The following is a 21350-nucleotide window of genomic DNA, read 5'->3' as shown; positions in this document are numbered from 1 at the left end:
ACATCACTGCATTATACTCATAATTAACATCAATGTTATAGACCCTACAATAGAACCCTGAGGCTCTCCACAAAATCTGATAATCTGTTACAGAATAATTGATTGTAGATTCTGGATTAATAACAGCATTATAAACAGAATAATGATCCTGAGGTTCAAAAGGTTCAAAATTCTAGGCTAGTGACTCCACTGTAGATGTGTAGATAATCACGTCTAGGCAGGTTGGAAGCGACAGCTTTAGCTTGATTACGCAACAAAAAAAATTATTAAACAATAAGAACAAAATAAATTGAGCATGATTATAGGTTAACCACACTTGTAATCAAGATGTGGTTGAAGTGTATGCTGAAAGTCTACACTTCAGCCACATCTTGCTCACTTCATTTCAAATCCTGCACTGTACACTACAGTTTGCACTAGAAGTGTTCAGTAAGTTAAGTGATTTTTCTTGGCACGTCCTCTAAAGCTTGTTCAGTCTCACAACAGTAACTACAGAAGAGCGTGTTTGTGGGAGGGGCATGGATAGGTCAATTCCTCCTGTTACAAAATCCCCTCCACTCCATCGCCAACTGACCGCCCACCCGCTGCCCAGCTGAGACTCACTCTCCCTAGGCTTCTGCTAGCCTCTGGAAGCCCAGTGCTGGAGAGCAGTGAAGAGATGGTAATGGGCTTAAGTAGAGCATAGCAGGACATCTACCCACAGTGCCAGAGCTGTCCCAGTGCATACTGGGTGGTGCTTCCCCCTCTCTCTCCCCTCTCGCTCTCCCCTCTCTCTAGCTCCCTCCGTTTTCTCTCTCTCTTTTTCTTGTCCCCTTTCTCTTGCTCCTTTAACCTTATCTTTTTCCTCTTTTCACTCTCATCTTCTGTGTCCTCTATTCCTCTTGTCTGTCTCCATCATATCTTTATCTGTCCTTCTCCCTCTTTCTCTCTCTCCCTTCTCCCCCTCTTCTATCTCTTTCCCCTTCATCTTGCTTTTTCTTGTTCTCTCTCTCTCTCTCTCTCTCTCTCTCTCTCTTTCTCTATCTAATTTATCCCTCCTTTCTTTTTCTTTCTGTCCTTTCCTGTTTCACCTTCACCTCCCTCCTTTTATTCTCTCCCTCTTTCTGTCTTTCTTCTTCATGTCTCCTTCATCTCTATCTCTCTTTCTCTCTCTCTCTCATTCTCTCTGTCTTTCTCCCTCTCCCCCACTTCTCTGCCTTTCTGTCTCCTTCATCTATCCTTTTCTTTCTAAAGGGTTTCCAAAGTGTTTGGCACATTTTGAACATGTGCATAAAAAAATGGAAAAAGGCCAAAAGTTTCATGCCAGAGGAAAAAAAAAACATTTGACAAGAGTGATTTGAATAAACAATGACTTATATGGCTGAGTGTCACATAATTCCCTTTTCAACTGGTACATGTGGCCACCGGAAAAATGACTGGCCATGTAGGTGTTGAGATCATGACACACTGGTTGTTTTTGACTTTCTGAAAAGCTGAGTCAAAAAACTGGTCCTGCACTGCTGATGCGTCCCCAAACGCGTGGTGGATGTTGTAGAGTGGCAAGGAGATTTCAGCCCTCGTTGGGTTGGCCACTGCTCATCTTGCTCTGTGTGTCTGAACTGCAAACAAACAACATAGCCATAAAAAGACAATGCCAGTATAGATGATTCTACTAAAAGGAAAGATCACATTAAATCTTTCTATTTTGGCTTGTTTTGATGCTGCTCCTAATCGTGGTAGCCTGCCTCATCTTAAGTTTCTTTGCGTAACTCTAGTGGATGGAAACACAACTTTCGCAATTTTTTTTGCCAAAATTTCAACATTTCAAAAACTTTTTGCAAAAAAGAAAACCAAATCTTCATTCTCTGTCTTTTTACTCCATACGTCTTTCTCATCATCTCCTTATTTTCCCTGTATTTCTCTGTCTTTCTCACTCTCTCTCCCTCTCTACTTTAACTATCCTTTATCTCTCTCTCTCCTTTCTCCTTTACTTCTCTCTGTCTTTCTTTTCTCAATTTTCTCTCCATCTTCCTCTTTCATCTCTTCCTGCAGCTTTCTCTCTCTCTGTAACAGATATGTTGTATCTGAGCATGCTCACGTCTTTTTCACCTCTGGGGTGTACATAAATATGCAAAGCAATCCTCTGGCTCACACACCCACATATGAAACAAACAGAGGGGCTCTCAGCGCGCACACAGTGGTGCTTCTTCATATTGCTAAAACCATTTGCAATTCAGCACCCCAGAACCCACCATGTGTGGACGGAGGTTAGCCTTCACTGCTGTGGAGTCACCGCAGAAATGCTGTGTAGAGACTTTTATTTGTATGCACATTTCATTTGTATGTAAGTAGATAGTGCTTGTGTGCCTGTCTGTATGCGTATGTGTGTGTGCGTTAAGTGTGTCTGTGCGTGGAAGGGTGTCTTTCTCTCTATAAATCATACCCTAGCCGCTCTGATTGCAGTGCACGGTGCGTGGGACGAGTGGTCTCCATGGAGTCTGTGCTCCTCCACCTGTGGCCGTGGCTACAGGGACCGCACGCGCACTTGCAAGCCACCGCAGTTTGGAGGAGATGCGTGCGTAGGCCCCGAGAAACAGACCAAATTCTGCAACATCGCCGTCTGCCCAGGTGAGGAGCTTTAAATAAAGAGCACCCCATTCAGCCCTAATGACTTCCATCAAGTGTCACAATTAAAGGCAGATGAGAGGCAGTGTGGGTGGGAGAGATTGAAAGGAGGCTTTGTCAGGCTCACACGCAGAGATGGTGACTAAGTGAGCTTTTAAATTACTCCTGAATGGACGAGAGACTAAAGGCTTGGCAACAAAATATCACTCTTCCTCTCTCCTCTCTGTCTCTCCCTCTGAATTTCTGTCCTGTTCTTCATAGAGGTGCTTACTCACATTCGTAGATATACTGTGACATACAGAAGTATTCAGCCTCCTTTAAAAATGAGCAGATTAGAGTAGATGACACTAGATGGCACGTTTTTGTTTTGGTATTTTCTGCAGTGTCAATTTTTTTTTTTTAATGAAATTCAATGAATATTTAGACTGTGACTGTTGCACAAAATCCTTGCATCTCAAAAATGGCAACTTTACAGGAGAAAGAAATTACATTCTGAACTTTCAATGGAAGTCAGTGTAAAAAGATTTTATTTTAAGTCATTTTGAACATTTCATGAACATTTTGGCCCCTTCATCATGTACTTTTGACGTGATGTGAACAACTATACAAGATACAATTTTTTTAGCAATTAAAATGTGTGATAGCAATTTTGTTTGTTTGGAAAGTTATTTAAGCAAATCAGAGAGAAAGATTTTAAGGTATGAAAAGATCCAGTGATCTACTGTGAGGAAATGGAAGCTGCATCACATCACCCAGGCACTGCCTGGACAAGGCTGGCCTTCAAAACTCAAAACCAGAGCAAGAATAAAATGTCAGCGCAAGAAGAAAGAGACCAGCAATTACTTTGAAGGAGCTGTAGAGTTCAGTCAACGATATAAAGAGCTGTTCTGAATGGAAGCGGTTCTAGAAAGAGACCATTACTGAAGAAAAAAACACATGAAAACTGTGGAGTTTACCCTTTGTGGCCAGATGAGACAAAAATGGAGCTGATTGGCCCACATTGTAAATGCTATAAGTGGTGCCAACCTAACTTATTGCTCAAACCTAATCAGTCCTCAACAAAAAGTGAAGTATGGGGATGGCAGCATCATGTTGTGGTGTGATTTTTCTAATAATTGAAGGACAGATGGATGCTGTAAACTACAGAGAGATACTGCAAGCCAACCAGACAGAAAACAAAGCTTACAAGAAACCCCACCTTTTAGCAGGAGAGTGATCCCATGCAAAAGCCCAAACAGCACAGGAATGCAGGTGAATGGTCTGTAAGCTTCAGCCAACCAACCTGGACAACTTGGTGCAAATCTGCACAGAAGAAAGGGTGATTTTCCTTCTCCTTACAGTGAGAAGTAGACAAATCCTTCTGCTAGGCAGTCTATTTCTGAAATGTAGATATTTGAAGTGCAAACATCATTAAATGAATAGCTTACTCTAAATGTATGAGCTATGCATAACTCTTTATTCTCTCTCTCTCTCCCTTCAGTGGATGGAGTGTGGAACGAGTGGTCCAGCTGGAGCTCCTGTTCTGCATCCTGTTCTAATGGCACTATGCAGCGGACCCGCGAGTGTAACGGCCCGTCGTATGGCGGTTCTGAGTGCCAGGGGGAATGGCTGCAGACACGGGACTGCTTCCTGAGGGAGTGTCCTGTGGATGGACGATGGCAGCAGTGGAGCCTGTGGTCCAGCTGTACGAAGACATGTGGTGGAGGGAGCCAGCAGAGACAGAGAGTGTGTTATGGGCCATTCTTTGGTGGAGAGCCGTGCCCAGGAGACCGCGAGGAAGTACGCCGCTGTAATGAGAAGAGATGCCCAGGTGCATGTGCCAGTGGTTCCAGCACAGTACTCATTTCTGTGGGTTTTATTGGGGTTTTTTTCTTCATTTTTTTTAACTTCTTTTCTCTTCCAAAGAGCCCCATGAGATCTGTGATGAGGAGAACTTCTCTAATGTGGTGTGGAAGAGAACTCCTGCTGGAGACACAGCAGCTGTACGCTGCCCACCCAATGCTGTGGGTAAGAGAGCCAACTCATTACTGCATCTTCCTACACACACTCAGACACACATACACACTTAAACACCCTCCACAGCTAAATGCCTCATCACTATCACTGCTAATGCGGCATTCTGTTTCAGGACCATAGACAGCTCCGCTGAAGTGAATGGGGTAACCCCTGCAGGCTTCTTATTCAGTTCTTAAGACCTATCTTAAGACAGCTTTTCAGTTCAAAGGGTTAACACCTAGGGTGTAAAAGAGGATTAGGCAACACTTCATCATCATGGTCCGCTCTAGATGCTTTGTATATGCTAGCACTGTCTTTAAAATATCTTTAAATTAATATTAGGTAGATTTCCTCACTAAAACCATAACCCTAATTTAAACCAAAACCTAAATCTACCCTCTTTTTGGAACATTTCCATTAACCAACACTGGGTCAATTTATAACAGAACACACACTGGATACTTTGACTCCGCACTGGGCTGATTTTTCATTATTTTGTTATTGTTTGTTTGTTTTTTTATATCATTTTTTTATTTTACTACATATTTAGTAGTGTAATAAGATGCTGAACAGACGTTCCAACCTGACTGATCTAATCATGTTTGTTTGGTAATCAGATAGCTTAGTACGTAGCCAGGTAGGCAAATGTTATTAAACTAGAATAACAAATTGTTAAATTTCCTAAAAAGGGCATAAAATCATCTGAGTTGTTACTGTGACATTCTCCCTAACCCAGCAGCCGGCCTTCAGAACTCCCCAGAGCTCTATAAATACTCCAGAAAAATGACCCAACAGGCTCCAGCCAGAATTTGGGTAGAAAAAACCCCCCAACCCAAAAGAGCGTATTAGAGTGTAAACCTTGTAATCCTTGTTTACTATAACCGTAGAGCCACCAGATAGTTTGTTAACAATTTAAGCATTAATTTAAACAATGAATTGGGGGCTATCAAAATAAAAAGTGCCAATTACTGTATTAAAATGATCAACAAAAAAAACTTGCCATTAGCAGGCTGTAGTCATGGTAACATGGTAACTTGTGTATACTGATACAGGCCTTATCCTTCGTCGCTGCTCTCTGGACGATGAGGGAATTGCCTACTGGGAGAATCCCACCTACATGAAGTGTATCTCCAATGACTACCGCAGCATCCAAACACTGGTGAGCACCCATAACACATGTCATATATACAAACAATGTTGCTGCTTTGTGGAGAAACCATTGGCTGATTGTCGTTTTCTCAGACCCGAGACCATTTGTCGAAAGCACAGAGGGGCCTTGTGGGGGATGGAGTTTCTGAGGTAATGACCAAGCTGAGGGTGACCTCCAGTGATGGCACCAGCTACAGCGGAGATCTGCTGGCTATAGTGGACGTTTTGAAGAACATGACCGAAATCTTCAGGAGGTCCTACTACAGCCCCAGCAGTGCTGACATGAGGGTTAGTGCAGAGTGTAAACCTTTGTTTAGAGTTTTTACTGACATTTTACTGTAGTGTTTAAATGCTATTTCATAAATGCATAGTTAATCATATGGTTAGTACTGAATTACATTTTTAGTAGATTTAGATTAACACATTCATTCCAAAATAGTACTATGCTGAGAGAGTTTGGCACTGGTGCAGTGCCAGTGTCTCATGGTATAGCATGACTTATAATACTGCAGAAGTATCCCCATGTATCCAGAAAAATCAGGAAAACTGGAAATTTAGTCATGGGAAATTGAGAAATTAGTAATGTCCTGGAAATATTAGAGAAGTCCTGGAAAAGTTGAGCTATTGAGCCGCCGAGAGTGTAATAAAAGGGTTTTTTGGCTGTAACGCACTTTATATCTCCATAGTGGCTTTAAAGGTAAAGAAAAAAAACTGGGATTCAATGTAAAAAGGTTTCATTCATTTTGAAGCATTTCTATTATCATACAATAATACAAATACAGGATTTTACATATGTGCTAAGGCAACTTTCCTATTCTAATAACTTTCTTCTTGCTAGATTTTTCAGCTATATCAAGTTTTTGTAGCTAAATTTGCTCCTAATTTGGTGACAAATGTTCAAATTGTTTTATGTAGATGTAAGGCACTGATTATGCACATTAAGTTCATTGCTAATTAATAAGATGTAATTTAAAACATTACCCATATTTGCCCATGTTTTTACTGTTTTCAGGACTTTCTGCCTAGCTTGCAGCTTGACTTCCTTTTTAGATAGCCATTATTTAACTACCAAAAAAAATATACAGGGATTTGCATCTTACAAAAATAGTACCAAGATTTAAATGCATAAAAAAAAGTTCCTTGTATGTAGTCATGAAAAATGTCCTGGACATTTTTTTCCTTAAGAACACAGGACACCCTTTGCAATAACACCACAGTTATTATTCATTAACATATTAAGCTCTGCCACTTAACAGATGTCTGTGCCGGTCCAACATTACTTTAAGAGTGATAAGGGAGAGAGCGCTATTTACCCACCTGGTGAGTATGGCCAACTGTGCTCTCTTGGACTCGGTTGCTGATGGCAAAGCAGCATGACTTGCGATTTGAAAATTTGACCCCTGGGACATATTGGTAGCACATTAGACTGCTAAGCCACTCAGAGCCCACAGTGATTTACTTCTTATGAACCTTCTATAGAGATTTTATTTGTGCAAGCTAAGCTGCACAGTAGAACAGTGCACCACCACTCTCGACTCTGAAGCTAAACCTCCCTGCACGTTCTCAACAGTCATATGGAAGTTCTGCCTTTATTACCAACACCATTCAGTCAACAAACCTTTGGGACGGACCTTCAGTGATACTGCATTAAAGCTTTCATTTTCCAAGCTGGTAGATTTGATGAACACAGTGTAATTAATTTCTGTAGATCTGCTGATCAGCTAGAGAAGCACCTAGTGAAGAAAGACATAATGGAGATATCTGATGTATACTGTATACTGTACGGAATCATTTGTTTTCTCTGCAGAATTTCGTTCAGTCCATTAGTAATCTACTGATGGAGGAGAACAGGGAGCGATGGGAAGAAGCGCAGCTGGTGGGTTCTGTCTCCTACACTTCTGTACCTACTCACCACACAAAGCCCAAACACCAGCATGATTCATCAATTTGCGTTTAAAGAGGAATAGTCTCCTTGTACTTTTTTAATCTGCGCAGCTATTCTCTCACATGGATTTTGACCACAAGGGAACGGCATTTGCGAAACCTTTTATTTAGCGAGGAGTATATGACTAATGCGTTATTACATTTAGTTTCTGTAGGTGTTCCTATCATATTATTAAACTTCAGTTCAGAGAGACACTCTAGCGAAATGTCAGGGAGAGAGTGAGTGAGAGGAGTGCAGTGGGTATGAGTCAGTAAGCTGTGAGAAGGGTGTGTGTATTAGGAGCGTTAGGGGGAGATGTGGTTTATATTCAGCAGTGAGAGAAATAAAGAGAGAGAGAGGCACGCTCCAGTCTCTCTCTCTCTCTCTCTCTCTCTCTCTCTCTCCCTTTCTGCCGCCAGTCCTTAAAGAGCTCATATCATAGATAACTGAATTTTCCTTCCATTATTGAAATAAGACTTTTTGGCAGCATGTGAACATGGCAAGATTTGCTAGATTTAAAAACATGGCATTCACATACTGCTCTAGAAAGTCTATAAAGTAACCGTAGCTGCAAATATGGTCGCAAGCCTGTGTAATTCTAAGAGAGGTTAGAAAATGGTCATTTAATTGTTCCCGGAAATGGAAAAGTCAAAAGTTTTGGGCCCTTTAAACATCCAGTCTGCATCACCATGGCACCAGCAGACTAGCACCACAGCACTCAATCTATAAACAGATACCAAATATAGTCCGAATACCCACAGAGAGGACTGTATGAATATTAACATATATGTTTTGATGCTGCGAACTGAATGGCGGGTACAGCTATTCAATCCAGCAGTGGCAGGTATTTGCTGGATCAGTGGTCCGCATGATATTTTTTCATTCGGCACAACCTGAATGTCTTCCCTGTCTGGCAGAAAAATGGGTTTTTAACATTAACTGATACTGGCTTTAATAGTCTATTCACTATTACTGTTACTGCAATTCAAAAGCTCAGAGTAGTCTCCCATGGGTATTTGCCAGGTTTTGACGGAAAGAATCATTGAACATGCAATTATATATTTTTGTATTAGAAGTATTAAACACAGACTATATTTGGCACATTCTAATACACAGTTACTCTGTCTTGCACATAGCAAAAAACTGTAATCTTCAGTGTGGCCTGTGCAAAAGTTTGGAATTCTTACAGAGTCAGTACCTAATAACACCCTTTGGTCAAAGTCACAGCATGCAAATGCCTTAGATGCTGAGGTCTGAAGATTTTCTTGTTTTATTTCAGATTTTTTCTATTTATTTCCTCCCAATTTGGTACTGCCAATTATCCCACTCATTCGTAGCTCACCCTAGCAATAGGAATGCTCCCAACACTATGAGGGCAAGGACATAACACATATCTCCTCCAATACACGTGAAGCCAGCCACTGTCTCTTTTCGAACTGCTGCCAATGCGGCATTGCAAGGATGAAAGTGCTGGGTCCACAGCTCTGCCACACCACTTAACAGACGCTTGTGCTGAACAACATTACTTTAAGAGTGATGAGGGGAGAAAGCACTGTCAACCCACCTGGAAAGTATGGGCAGTTGTGCTCTCTTGGACTCCGGCCGCTGGTGTCAAAGCAGCATAGCTTGGGATTCAAATGTGCATTAGACCACTGAGCCACTTAGAGCCTACAGTGATTTACTTCTTATGACTCTTCTATGAAGATGATACCTTTATTACCAGCTTATGAGCAGTTTTTTTACAGGCCACACTAGTGATTTGGAGTAACTCTGTATTAGAGTTTCATAATTTGCCAAAAAATCATGTTTTATGTTTTATGAGTAGTTAATATAGAAGACTTTTGGGCATCTAAACAGTGACAATTACTATGGTTAAGTTCAAAGATTTAGTATGACTTAATCAGTTACATTCATTAGAGAAAATTAGATTTTTCTGTTTAACTTTATGTAGCCTCTTAGTCTCTATGATTAAACTCTTTTAAACTCTGAGACCCATAGCTTGATGTTTGTATCTTTCAGCTGGGGCCTAATGTTAAGGAGCTCTTTCGTCTGGTGGAGGACTTTGTGGATGTAATCAGCCTCCGAATGAAGGACTTTCAGGACACCTACGAGGTCACAGACAATCTTGGTCAGTCTCATCATATTCTGTTTCAGCTGAACCTAATCCTGTCTGGTATGCGATACACCCCTGTGGGCTATTAAACCTGTGTGCATAGATAATCGATTTGAATCCTTTCCAGTACTGAAACAATATACCCAGCTGTGTGAAATGTCACTAAACTCTCAAAAATAAAAGTTCCTAAATGTTCTCTACATGGTATAGAAGCTCAGAGGTCATAAATTCTTGTTTTGAAGCACTGACGTCCAGTACAGTTTACTGGTTTCCCTGTACCTGGCCGTATATCACATGGAGATTATAAAAATTATACATTTTTAAAGAACCATCCATTGAAATACTGTTTAAAAACAATCAAAAGTATGGTATGGCATCGCTCCAACCCTTTTTGGAAGCTGTTTTTATAATAATGCAGTAAATCCCCACTAGTCCCTGAACCATGAATGAAACTTTCCCCTGAGATGTTTTATAGGCTGCTCTCTTGGGACAAGTAGATGTACGCACATCTACCCAGATCCTGTAGCTTGGGGCGTTCGAGAGGCCTTAGAATCCCACTGTGATCCACTCACATCTCCCCAGCACACGGCCCAAGTGGGAGATGCGCTTTACTCATGCACACAAACTGGCAGAGACAAGGCAGGAGATGAGCTGTTTTGCAGTGGGCTGCTCAGCGGGGCTGGCACAGTTGGAGAGAGGAGTGTGAGGGAGTGGGGGCCACAAGTTGTTCTTTACCACTGCCTTGTGAAACACACACACTTCATTACTGCTGCCTCACTGAAGAGAATCACCACCTATAGGACTGTCACCTGCCTCAAAACTAACAATCCCTCAGTCCTAAAAGTAACTGATCAGCACAGCGATTTATCAGTCTACTCATGCTTTAGTAGAGTTCAGTAACAGTGAGATAAATAACTGATCAGCACAGTGATTTATCAGTCTACTCAGGCTTTAACAGAGCTCAGTAACACTGCGATAAATAACTGATCAGCACAGTAATTTATCAGTCTACTCATGCTTTAGTAGAGCTTAGTAACACTGAGATAAATAACTAATCAGCACAGTGATTTATCAGTCTATTATTTTCCCTCAATGACTGCACAAGGACATAGTCTAGTGCAGTGTTTTCTGAAAGTTTTCCTGTGTAGTCTCCATCCTGACATCTGTGCCCGTGTGTGCCCTCAGTGTTAAGTATTCACAAGCGACCTGTGGCAGGCACTGCTGACATCAGCTTTCCCATGAAGGGGTGGAGGGGCATGGTGGACTGGGCCCGCAACTCTGAGGATAGAGTCACCATCTCAAAGAACATTGTCTCCACTGGAAACCCAGGTTAGTGCCTTGCACACTACTTTTACACTTGTTCCTTAGGGCATACATGTATATTATTGCTGTTGTGCAAAACCTTGTATCTCCACTTATGTATTTTATGCAGTTTTTTAATACAATGTAATTCTGGCAGTTGTTCTTTACACTGTATCAAAATTACATGACGAATGGACTAATAGAAATGTTCTAAATTACTTAAATCTTCTTACATTGACGCCCATTGAAAGTTACAAAGTCTTTTCCTTCTTCTGTAAAGTTGCCATTTTAGATATATGAGGTTTTTGTGTTACAGCAACAATATTTAAAGACATAATTAACATGTTTTATTACTTTTCTTCCTGATTTTTATTACTTTATTTATTTATTTAATTACTTTTTTCCATATAGCATGACAATTTTTATCTCTTGGCTGTTTTTAATTATTATTATTGAGCCTTTAAGACAAATAAAGATACATGACTTTCATTCTAAAATTCAACCTCACAGTATGCAGATATATGCACATATTTGTGACCTTACATCCATGGCAAATTCAAAATGGACTGTTTTTGCAGCCGTCTCTATTACTTATTATTATTAATATTTAATTAGTACGTATTCAAATACAAACACACTCCCTAGACCACGCTAACGCTGTGTTTCTGTACAGAAGCATATTGAAAAGAAAAGAGTCTTTGTGCTTTGTTTGTTTGAAAAGAGCAGTGGGCTGAGATTTAATAGCGGTGGTCTCTGTCTAATGTTTGTCAGGCTCAACGTTACAGACCATTAGAGAAGTTCCCTCCCCTGCGACTATGCTAATAGGGCAGTTGCTGCCTAATCAGGAGTCAACAGGAGCCAATCAAGAGCAATTAGGCCTAAATTCCACCCCCATTGGGAGCTCTGTTTCCATGACGCTCGGAGCAGATTGACAGCGAGGGCATGCTGAGAGCGGTGCTTATATTAGACATACTTTAGGATCTTTCAGACCTCCAGTGGTTACAGAAGAAAAAAATCATTTGACATACTAGTTTGAAAGAGTTTATTACTTTCTCACATATACAGTACTGCCAAACGGTTGAACAGAGGTAGCCATGTTTTATTATTACTATTTAGGTAATGTAAGTCATTTTGGAGCACTTCTATTAATCATGAAATATCTACATAATGTAATGGATGGCTGCTTTGTCTGACAGATGTCACCCTAGAACTTGTAGAAGTTCTACAAACATCATAGAGTAATAATCTAACCAGGATTCAGGCAACTGTTAGAAATGGAAAACAGTGGTGACAGCTCAGGGCTCAGGGCTCTTTACTAAAAAGTGAGTATTACAGTGCAAAATACAGTGTAAAATACAGTGTAGGGTAAAGTATTCCAAGTAGTAACTTCACATCACATTTTGTATGTTTGTGTTTAAAAAAATCTGCATGTGCGCTACAACTAGAATCCCATAATATGGACAGCAGAGTTTTGACATGGCCTAAACTGATGGTCCTATGTTCTGGACTAGTGCATATTTAAAGGTAAAGGTGCACGTATTTGTCACTGTACACTGTACAGCGAAATGTGTCCTCACTCACACACACACATGTGTTAGGGGCAGTGAGTACAGACACACCCCCAGAGCGGTGGGCAGCCAACTCCAGCGCCCGGGGAGCAGAGAGGGTAAAGAGCCTTGCTCAAGGGCCCAACAGTGGCAGCTTGCCGAGCCCGGGAATCGAACCCACAACCCTGTTATCGATATCCCGGCGCTCTAACCGCTGAGCCACCACTGAGTAACAGTTTAATGGCAGAGATTGTATTAGATCATAGCTGTAGTTATCACCTGGGCAACATACTACGTTAACACCTGGCTATGGGAGTTTCTTTTGGGACCACGTCTTCTCAAGGGTCTCAGTGCGATTACTATATTTACACCTGCCCAAACATTTAAATCACAGATTTGAATTATTAGGGCATGCGACTTTTGATTGAAAAACATTTCAATCAGGTTCACACAAACTTTTAATGTGTACACATATGACAACGGCCCCCGATACACACTCCTGTGTCTCTTCCGTCTCCTGCTGAACACACTTTGCAATTTTTTAGTGCCGTGTGGCCCTCTAGGCTTTTGCTGGCCTCATGGAGCCAGAGGCTGTTCTGTTTTGGCAGATTGGTGCAGTAAGTGGAGACAGGCAGAAATAAAACTGTCCCCAGAGACTAACTCAGCCTCTCCATGCCCACAGAGGCTACACCGCAGGCCTCTCTTTCTCTTTTCTCTGTTCTCTGTCTGTACCCCTACACCCCCCCCCATTCTTACTCTACTTCTCTAGCTTTCTCTGTCTCACCCTCCCTATCTTGATCTCTTTTGTTCCTCACTTTTCCTCTCCCCCTCTGTCTCTCCCTCTGTAACGCACTGCCAGGCTTGAATCAGCTTTTCGAGCTGAATCAGTGTAGCTGGAAGAGCAGATGGACCTTATTTGGGTGTGTGTTTGTATATGTTTGTGTATGTGTGTGTCTCTCCTTTTTGTCCAGCTGTGAAGTGTTACCGCACACTCCTGGCGTGTGTTTCTGCACGCTTATATCTGTGTGCCTTGTCATCTCAGATCCAACATGGCCATATATGCCGTCATAGCAACTGCTGGAAGTGTGTGTGTGTACACGTGTGTTGCGTGTGTACGTTTATAGATGATTAGTCAAGTAGGCCAGCTCCAGGGGCTCTAGGAGCCGGAGGGAAAAAGAGAAAGAGCGAGAGACCTGCATGCTCTCTGAATGAGAAGAGATGCAGGATTAACCCTGACATGTCCGGAGTTCTTACTGCCGTTTTGCTGCACTGCTCAAACACTTTACTCCTCAGTTGAGTTGTATCCAGTTCCCACCCCTCATGCTAGGCCTTCCCATCACATAATGCTCCCAGCCCGGGGAGGAGGTTTCCATCTTTTTGCTAGTTCTGTTATGTCAGTTAACAGATAGCTGTGTTTCTAGCATCGTGCTGCATGATGAGGCGTGAGGGAGAGCGGTCCTAGGGTGTCCATATGTGCTCTTTTTCTAAATTGTGTAAAAGGTACAGGACTTCCCTTTGATTTTACGACTTCCTCAGATTTTTACAGCTTTAGACATGCCTCTTTAAGCCCCGCCTTCTCAACATCACTTTTAGTCCTGTCAGACACACCAGGGGGACTGAACAGTGTGTAGTGAAATTGTGATTTTTTTATGGCCACTGACTTTGTTTTATTTATGTATTTTTTAGTGTTTTCTACACTGGCATTGAAATAAAAAAAATAAAGTAAAGGAAATGATTATTAATTATTTGCATTTTTATTCATTTTTACATTTATTTTACATAAAATAAAAGATTATTTGGCAATATATGCAATTAAAGCGGTATATTAGTCTTTATAAAGAGTACATGTGCACATATTATGTCACATAGGTGCATTATGTTAGAGGTATTTAACTCACTCCCAACCTCACACATACACATTGCCAAGGTCTAGGTATCTATATTTCAGGCCTACCTGAAGCTTCACAGCCTCAATATTCAAACCACGGTGAACATGTAAACACGGTGGACCAAAAAGGTCACCCTGGCTATCCTACACAGCCGGATTTAGATTAAAGTTGTGATCCTTCAAAAAACAGACTATGTTCAGACTGCAGGGAAATCGGATTTGTTTCTCAGATCAGATCTGCTGAGATGACTGTCCACACTTTTACTTGCAAGTGATCAGACTCATTGATCTGGACATCACAAACCTATCTACATGGGCTGCTGTGGGAACGATGCAGGCGCCAGTAACTACGTAGCCTCGCTGGTGATGTGGCTTTCATCAAGTCCGTATAGACAAGAAAGGTTACTTGGTGCCCAGCAGTTATTTCCAGTCACTCAAGACCAGGCCTCTATTTCTATGAATGGGGAGAGATCAAAATACTGGAAACTGAAGGTCAGATTCCAAAACTGTGAAAATCCGTCAGAAATTGATCAATAATGCACAAGAAACTGGCTACTTCACCTGCGCAGATCTCTACCTCGGGGGGTGGGGGGGTGGGGGGGGTGTTCTGGCTGTCCAGACTATCATAAATCTATTGATATAATCTAGATTTGCCAAAAATCGCTTTTGGGGCTGGCAGTCCTAAACATAGCGTTAGACAGCAGGGCCGAGTCTGCACTTTTGCCTTTCCGTTTGTTTTAAGGGCAAAAATGGGGCGAAATGAAAAGCTTGTTTTTTCTTCGACAGAAGAATATCTGTACACACTTCCCCTAGTTTAAATCACAGTGAAATTGAACTTGTGTATGTGTTTGTGTAACAGATGAAGATGAGGCCTCCGCCTTTGTAACCGGCATTGTCCTCTACCGTAACTTGGGAAGCATCCTGTCTCTTCAGAGGTAAGCATGAGTTACATCAGCCACATCCATGCACAACCACAGCGCACAAAAACCACCGTGTTTTAGATTACGTGTTTTTAGATTAATTCATTCAGCTTGTTTTTGTTAGTAGTGCCTGATGATGGGAAAAACATTTGGAAGATGATGACAGAAGCAGTAGAAAGCAGCAGGGCTAAGATTGTTGCTGCCTTTGCTGGAAATGAGTAGGCAGCATTTTGAACAGTCTTTATCTTCCTCCTCCCACCTTTAAGCACTGATCTTTTTTTAGCCATCAGTTCTCAGTTTTAAAGGTTTTTTTACCCTCTGAATGTGGTAATGTGGTGGCTCTCAGAGAGACACTAGGTGACAGGAACGCTCATCTTGACAGATTGTGTGCTTGGACGCATCAGAGAGGGAGGTGTATGTGTGTGGACTGGTATTGCTGTACGTGTGAGGACTAAATAAAACTAGTTTGCTGGTCCTCTTCTGTTTACATGCATGTATTTTATGTATGTATTGGTTAAGGGTAGAGTTTGGGGTGTTACAGACTTCGCAGACATAGCAGTACGCAGTCACAGTGTTAGTGCTGTGTGTGTTAATGTGTTCCTGCAGACATATGAATGTGGTATGAGTGTGGAGATGTTTGATACATATGTTTCCATATATAAATCTGCAGATGAAATCCAGTGCTGTGATAATTTGATGCATATATGCATGGCTGGGCTTGGTCTGCAGCGCAAGGTCATCTTGTCCTTCGTCTCTTGCCTCACTGTGTTTTGTTCTTTGCCTGCTCTCACAGAAACAGCACAGTGCTGAACTCCAAGGTGATCTCTGTGACAATCAAGCCCACTCCCAGCTCCCTCTCGGCCCCACTGGAGATTGAGTTCTCGCACCTTTACAACGTGAGCCACACTGACTTCTACATTCAGATTAAGCAGCTCGGCTGGTTTTGTTAACAGGAAAATAATGCTAACCAAAGCAGGCTTGTTCCTACACCTTGAGAAGATTTAGTCCCGGCACAGTGACTTTTATAACAACGCCACCAGCAGCAGCAGAAGCAACAAAAGCAACAACAACAGTATTCAGTATTATTATTATAGAACATTTCATTCAAATGCAATAAAAGTGCATAAAACATTGGAGTTGAAAAGGCAGAGTCTAAAGAGCCAAAACAGAAGGGAGGGAATTAAATTCATATGGCCTGGCCACTTGCAGTACCATACTGAGCCAAGAGGGGGAATATGTGATAAAAAGAACAGTATAACACGAATAACAACTACTAATTATAATAAAAAGAAGCTTATTTTAGTTCTAAATCCTGTGAAAAATGAAAGCCTCATTGTATTACCTTACACATTTTTTCAGGACACACTGAGACACCTAGAAAACACTGTCAGGTTTGCGCTACAAGCAAATATCGATGTGGTAACACGTTTGCCAGCATGTTTTAGTGATTGCACATTTTCCTCATTTTAATGTGCTATTAGTGGTTCATAACACAACACTGCTGTGCAAAAAAATACCACCTGAATGAACCTAATGGTAACTTTTGAACTTGAGAGCCAAAAAGGATTTAATTCTTTATATTTTATAGTTTTTGACATGTTTTGTCACACTGGCAAGTCACACAGTCACCCTCCACATTAAACTGTATATTAAAAGTGCTAATCTGTCTGGATTGAGCAAGTTTTAGATGGCGTTAAACATAGCTTAGCCAATTAGATTAAAAACAGATACAGACTGAAGAGAATTCTTTGCTGCTCTGATTTAAAAGATGTAAATAATTATAATTAATAATAATTACCTTTATCTGACATGGAAATCATTTAACTGTCCAATAAATGTAACTATTGTAATTGATTGATAATGTATTAATAATGTATCTTTCCATTCTTTCCATCGTTCTCTTTCCATTTCCAAAACAAGTTTTTGAGTGTTAGCTAATAATATACATGAGTTCATTACCACGTCAATCAACAATCAGTTTGGATTGGCTTTTACCAGAGAAAATACTTTGGTGGCAAGCAGTCATCAGTGCATTGAACTCCAGCATGGTGATTGATTTAAACGTCATGCTGCATGCTTGTGCTCGGTAAAGCCATTATCAGCAAGTTTTCTGAATTTAGCCAACAGCCTGAAATGTACGAAAGTGTAAGACCATTAATTGCTTTAAAAACAAGCACAAGCTGTATCCTAAAGGAAACAAGTGTAATATGTATTTTTGCCTGTGGGTTGTGTAAGCACTGCATTTTGTAGCAGGTGCAGCCTGCCTTTGGTTTTCCTTTGTAACCCAGTTAACAGAGCATTACAGTAGACTACAGGAAAGAAAACAAAAGCATGAGTCAGCTGCTGAACATCTTACAGCAGTGTGGTGTAACTTTGCTAACTTTTCCGACATGGTGATCTTGATGACAGTATCAATATGTGGCTTAAACTCTTGTTTAAGTGTCTCGAGTCAGACACTTGCTGGACGCCTCACAGGCTTGAGGTCCATGGTATCCACTTTTTTATACAGTCATCCTGTTTCCAACTATTATCACGGTATACAGTTTAACCAGGGGGCAGGGAGTAGAATAAGCAGCCAAAGTAGTGTAGATGGTTCTACTTTTATGTAGTGTCCATGCCATCTCATTCTGCGTTATTTTAAAATCGAACAAAAACAATAAGTTCAGTTTACTTACAGGGTTGCCAACTAAGTAAAGACCATGCAAAATTTAAATAAACTATTTCGTAAATCTTAATAGACCATCAGTCTAACAATTGGATATGTTAAACTGCTCTGAATCAGGAGAGAAAAAATGGATTAGCTTAGTTAGCATGGCAAACTAAGAGCATGTTTAAGTCTGGCTGACAGAAACCCCACTTATAAATATTTAGACAAGAATGACTCAGATTAAGCAACTAGACCCTTTGCTTAGACTTACATTTATATTTAAGGTATTTTGCAGACGCTCTTATTCAAAGTGACTTAAACTAGTGCTTCACCGTTTACTCAAAAAAAATCCATAACTACTTTATATCGGCTAGAATCCAAAAGATACCTCTAAGCTTAGATACTATTAAATATAAAGGTCAGTATGGAGACCACAATACTCTGCACTACACTTCGCCCAAGTACTCTTGGAGAAGGTGGGTTTGCCATTCGGACACCCAGGGGAAGTTCGTTCCACCACTTCGGTGTCAGGACAGAAAAAGCCTAGATGCTTGTCTCCCGTGGATCTGAAGGCATAGCGGGTCAAGCCGAGCTGTATTTGAAGCTGGAAGGGCTCTTGGTACAGATGGGTTTTTGACCATCGCCATCAAGTACGGAGGGGGCTGGTCCATTCTTGGCTTTGTAGGCCAGAGTCAGAGCTTAGCTAGCTCGGCGTGTTGATGATGAAAATGTGTGTGAGAGACAACTGGTGTTGGTAGTATCACAAAGGCGAGTGTAACAGGTTCGTGTTTAGACCCTTAGCCAGCTAGCTAGGCTTAAATAATCACAGAATAAAGCCTCAACTCCAGTGAATGGTCTCAGGAGTAACCATTAATTTTAAATACCATGTTTATGTTATACTACCCAACCATACTTATGAATAGCACTAATTATCTATCCTCATTCTCAATCTGCATGGACAGTTTACTTCACACAGTTTTAATCTGTAATGTAAAGCTGAAATTTGGTTCTTCATAAAGCTACTGATGCTAACTCTTGTTCCTCACAGTATTGGCCAGTGGTATCACGTACCAAGAGAACAAAAGGGTCTAAAAATAAAGAGTCTGAGCTTCTTAATGTGCTTCAGTGACAGGCTGTAATGGTATTATCTCTGTCTTACAGGGCACAACCAACCAAACCTGCATTTCGTGGGATGAGAGTGACAGGTAAGAAACTAGTCCTTATTGATTTGAGCTCATTCACCCTTTTCTCAGTCCTGACCTTGCCTGCTGTGAGAAACCAGTGCTCAGAGCAGACACGCAGGGGAGGGATTTGAGAAAGCCAGTCTCAGCGGACAATAACACGTTAGCAGCGTGTCATAGCGGATGCGTTGCTGAAATGTTAGGGACGCGTAAATGTAAAGGACAGGCGCAGCGTAGGGGGCCAAGCACCACAGACAGCTTCATGACTTTACACATTCAAGTTCACCCACGCTGCCTCTGTAGGGGTGTGAAATGCATCAGTGCATCATGAGGCATCAATTTGGAGGTGGAGATTTGACTGCATCAGTTTTGTTTTAATAGATTAAATAAGCTGCCCTGATGAAAAAAAAAAACAAAAAAAAACAGTCATCTTGCGTGTTTAAGGTCTCAGTAACTTCAGGCTCCTGCAGATGGTGTTGCACGAGGATGGTCAGGCTATAAAGACCTGAGGGGTGTGTGACAGGATACATAGACTGAGAAGAGGTGGTACTTTGGTAATTTGCAGGTGCATGGAAGCGTACAGTCATACGGGTCTACCAGCAGTGGCAAAAATCCCAGTCTTCAGGAAATGAATGAGTAAAACGTCAGGAAAGGCATTCACAAAACACGCTGAACTGAGCAATATCTCAATGCAAGAGTTGCTGAACATTGATGTCGTCTACATCCAGAAACATGTCCAGTCCATGCCAAATCTAATCGCAGATGTTATTTGTGGTCATCGTGGTATTAGGTCACGCCATTCAAACACGGGTGACTCATTGTCTTGTCCGGTGAGCTTATTATTAAAATATCATCTCTGATATCATGCATCTCGGTCATCAGAATAGCTGCAACTGCATCCAGGTCACTAATAACAAGTCCAGGCGAGCCGGCTCCTCGCCACAGTATAAAGATTCCCGACATTTTGGAGCATTTCTATAGGTCTGGTCATCATTAGAGTTGACACAGTGAAAAGAAAACATATATAACATAACATAACATATATATATATACACACACACACACACACACACACACACATATATGCTACCACTATGTAAATAGTGTGTATTCAGTGTATTTGTAAAAAAAAAAAGAAATTCATCATTTAATCAAAATAACTGAATATAAAAAATAACTGAGTCAAATCATGAGATCAAATCTAACAATTTACAGGAAACATTAAATAATTTCATTAAGCATCATACTCAAGCCTAATCACTGTGATTCAGAGATTTAGACCTTTATTCGCTGGCGATCCATCAGTCTGAGGACATTACACACCACACTCAATGCCTTCCTCCACCGCACATACAAGTAGCTGGAATGACGAGCATCTTCCGTCCATCTGATATGGGCAAGAGACGGCATCAGAAAGAGATGGAGAGAGAGAGACAAAGCTAGAGGAAGTGGCCGAGTGAGAGTAGGGGAGAAGGACAGATGCAGAAAATCAGGCAGACAGACAAATGGTAGGATCATTTGATGTAATTTTGCAGCCTGCAGAGCCCTGTCTCAGTCACGTTTTCCCTTCCTCCCCAACACATCCATCTGCTTATGGACCCTTTGTCTTTTGATCGAGAGAGAAAGAGAGACAGAGAGAGAGGGAGAGCAATGCAGTGGGTGGAACATTTGCATTTAGATGGACACTTTTTTCTATCGAACGCAAAGGTAAAATGCTTTCTACCTTGTTCTTAATGAAAAAAGAGTAGCAAAATAAAGCAGAAAAAAGCCTGAATAAGAGCGTAGTAAGAAACAGTGAAGGGTGAGAAGAAGCAAGTAATCAAGTAAGTGTAGAGAGGAAGGCCCGAGAAAGAGAAAGAGTCAGGGAGGACTATGAAAAGCTGAGAGAGAGAGAGACAGAGAGAAAACACTAAAATGTAATCTGGGTTTACACTGAGCAGAGGAGAAATGAGGGAGGGTGTGTGTGTGTTTGGTGCAAAATTAAAATCCATCTTGGACAGCTGCTATGATTAATGAGTTAATATTTGGGAAAGAAATTGGAATGTGAAGAGGCGTCCTTGTCACTGCGTGTTTTGTTGAT

The 21350-nt window shown here is 41.2% G+C and overlaps 1 protein-coding gene across 6 annotated transcripts in view; it reads left to right on the top strand.

The window, feature by feature from the left end:
• The window catches only part of adgrb1a (adhesion G protein-coupled receptor B1a), a 138260-nt gene that overhangs the window by 71058 nt on the left and 45852 nt on the right, over positions 1-21350 (top strand). For 4 of the 6 annotated variants that reach the window (XM_072680060.1, XM_072680059.1, XM_072680055.1 and 1 more), the window contains exons 6-16: positions 2428-2607; positions 4085-4414; positions 4510-4611; positions 5652-5758; positions 5842-6036; positions 7556-7624; positions 9692-9800; positions 10971-11114; positions 15382-15457; positions 16236-16338; positions 19251-19294. In XM_072680060.1, the coding sequence (XP_072536161.1) occupies positions 2428-2607; positions 4085-4414; positions 4510-4611; positions 5652-5758; positions 5842-6036; positions 7556-7624; positions 9692-9800; positions 10971-11114; positions 15382-15457; positions 16236-16338; positions 19251-19294 (1459 nt within the window). The remainder of the gene's footprint in view (positions 1-2427; positions 2608-4084; positions 4415-4509; positions 4612-5651; positions 5759-5841; positions 6037-7555; positions 7625-9691; positions 9801-10970; positions 11115-15381; positions 15458-16235; positions 16339-19250; positions 19295-21350) is intronic. The other 2 variants (XM_072680061.1, XM_072680058.1) reach the window with 1 other exon arrangement.

The sequence above is a fragment of the Salminus brasiliensis genome, chromosome 5, assembly GCF_030463535.1.
Source record: "Salminus brasiliensis chromosome 5, fSalBra1.hap2, whole genome shotgun sequence".
Classification (NCBI taxonomy): domain Eukaryota; kingdom Metazoa; phylum Chordata; class Actinopteri; order Characiformes; family Bryconidae; genus Salminus; species Salminus brasiliensis.
Note: the sequence above shows the minus strand (reverse complement) of the source record. Positions and strands in the feature narration are given on the sequence as shown.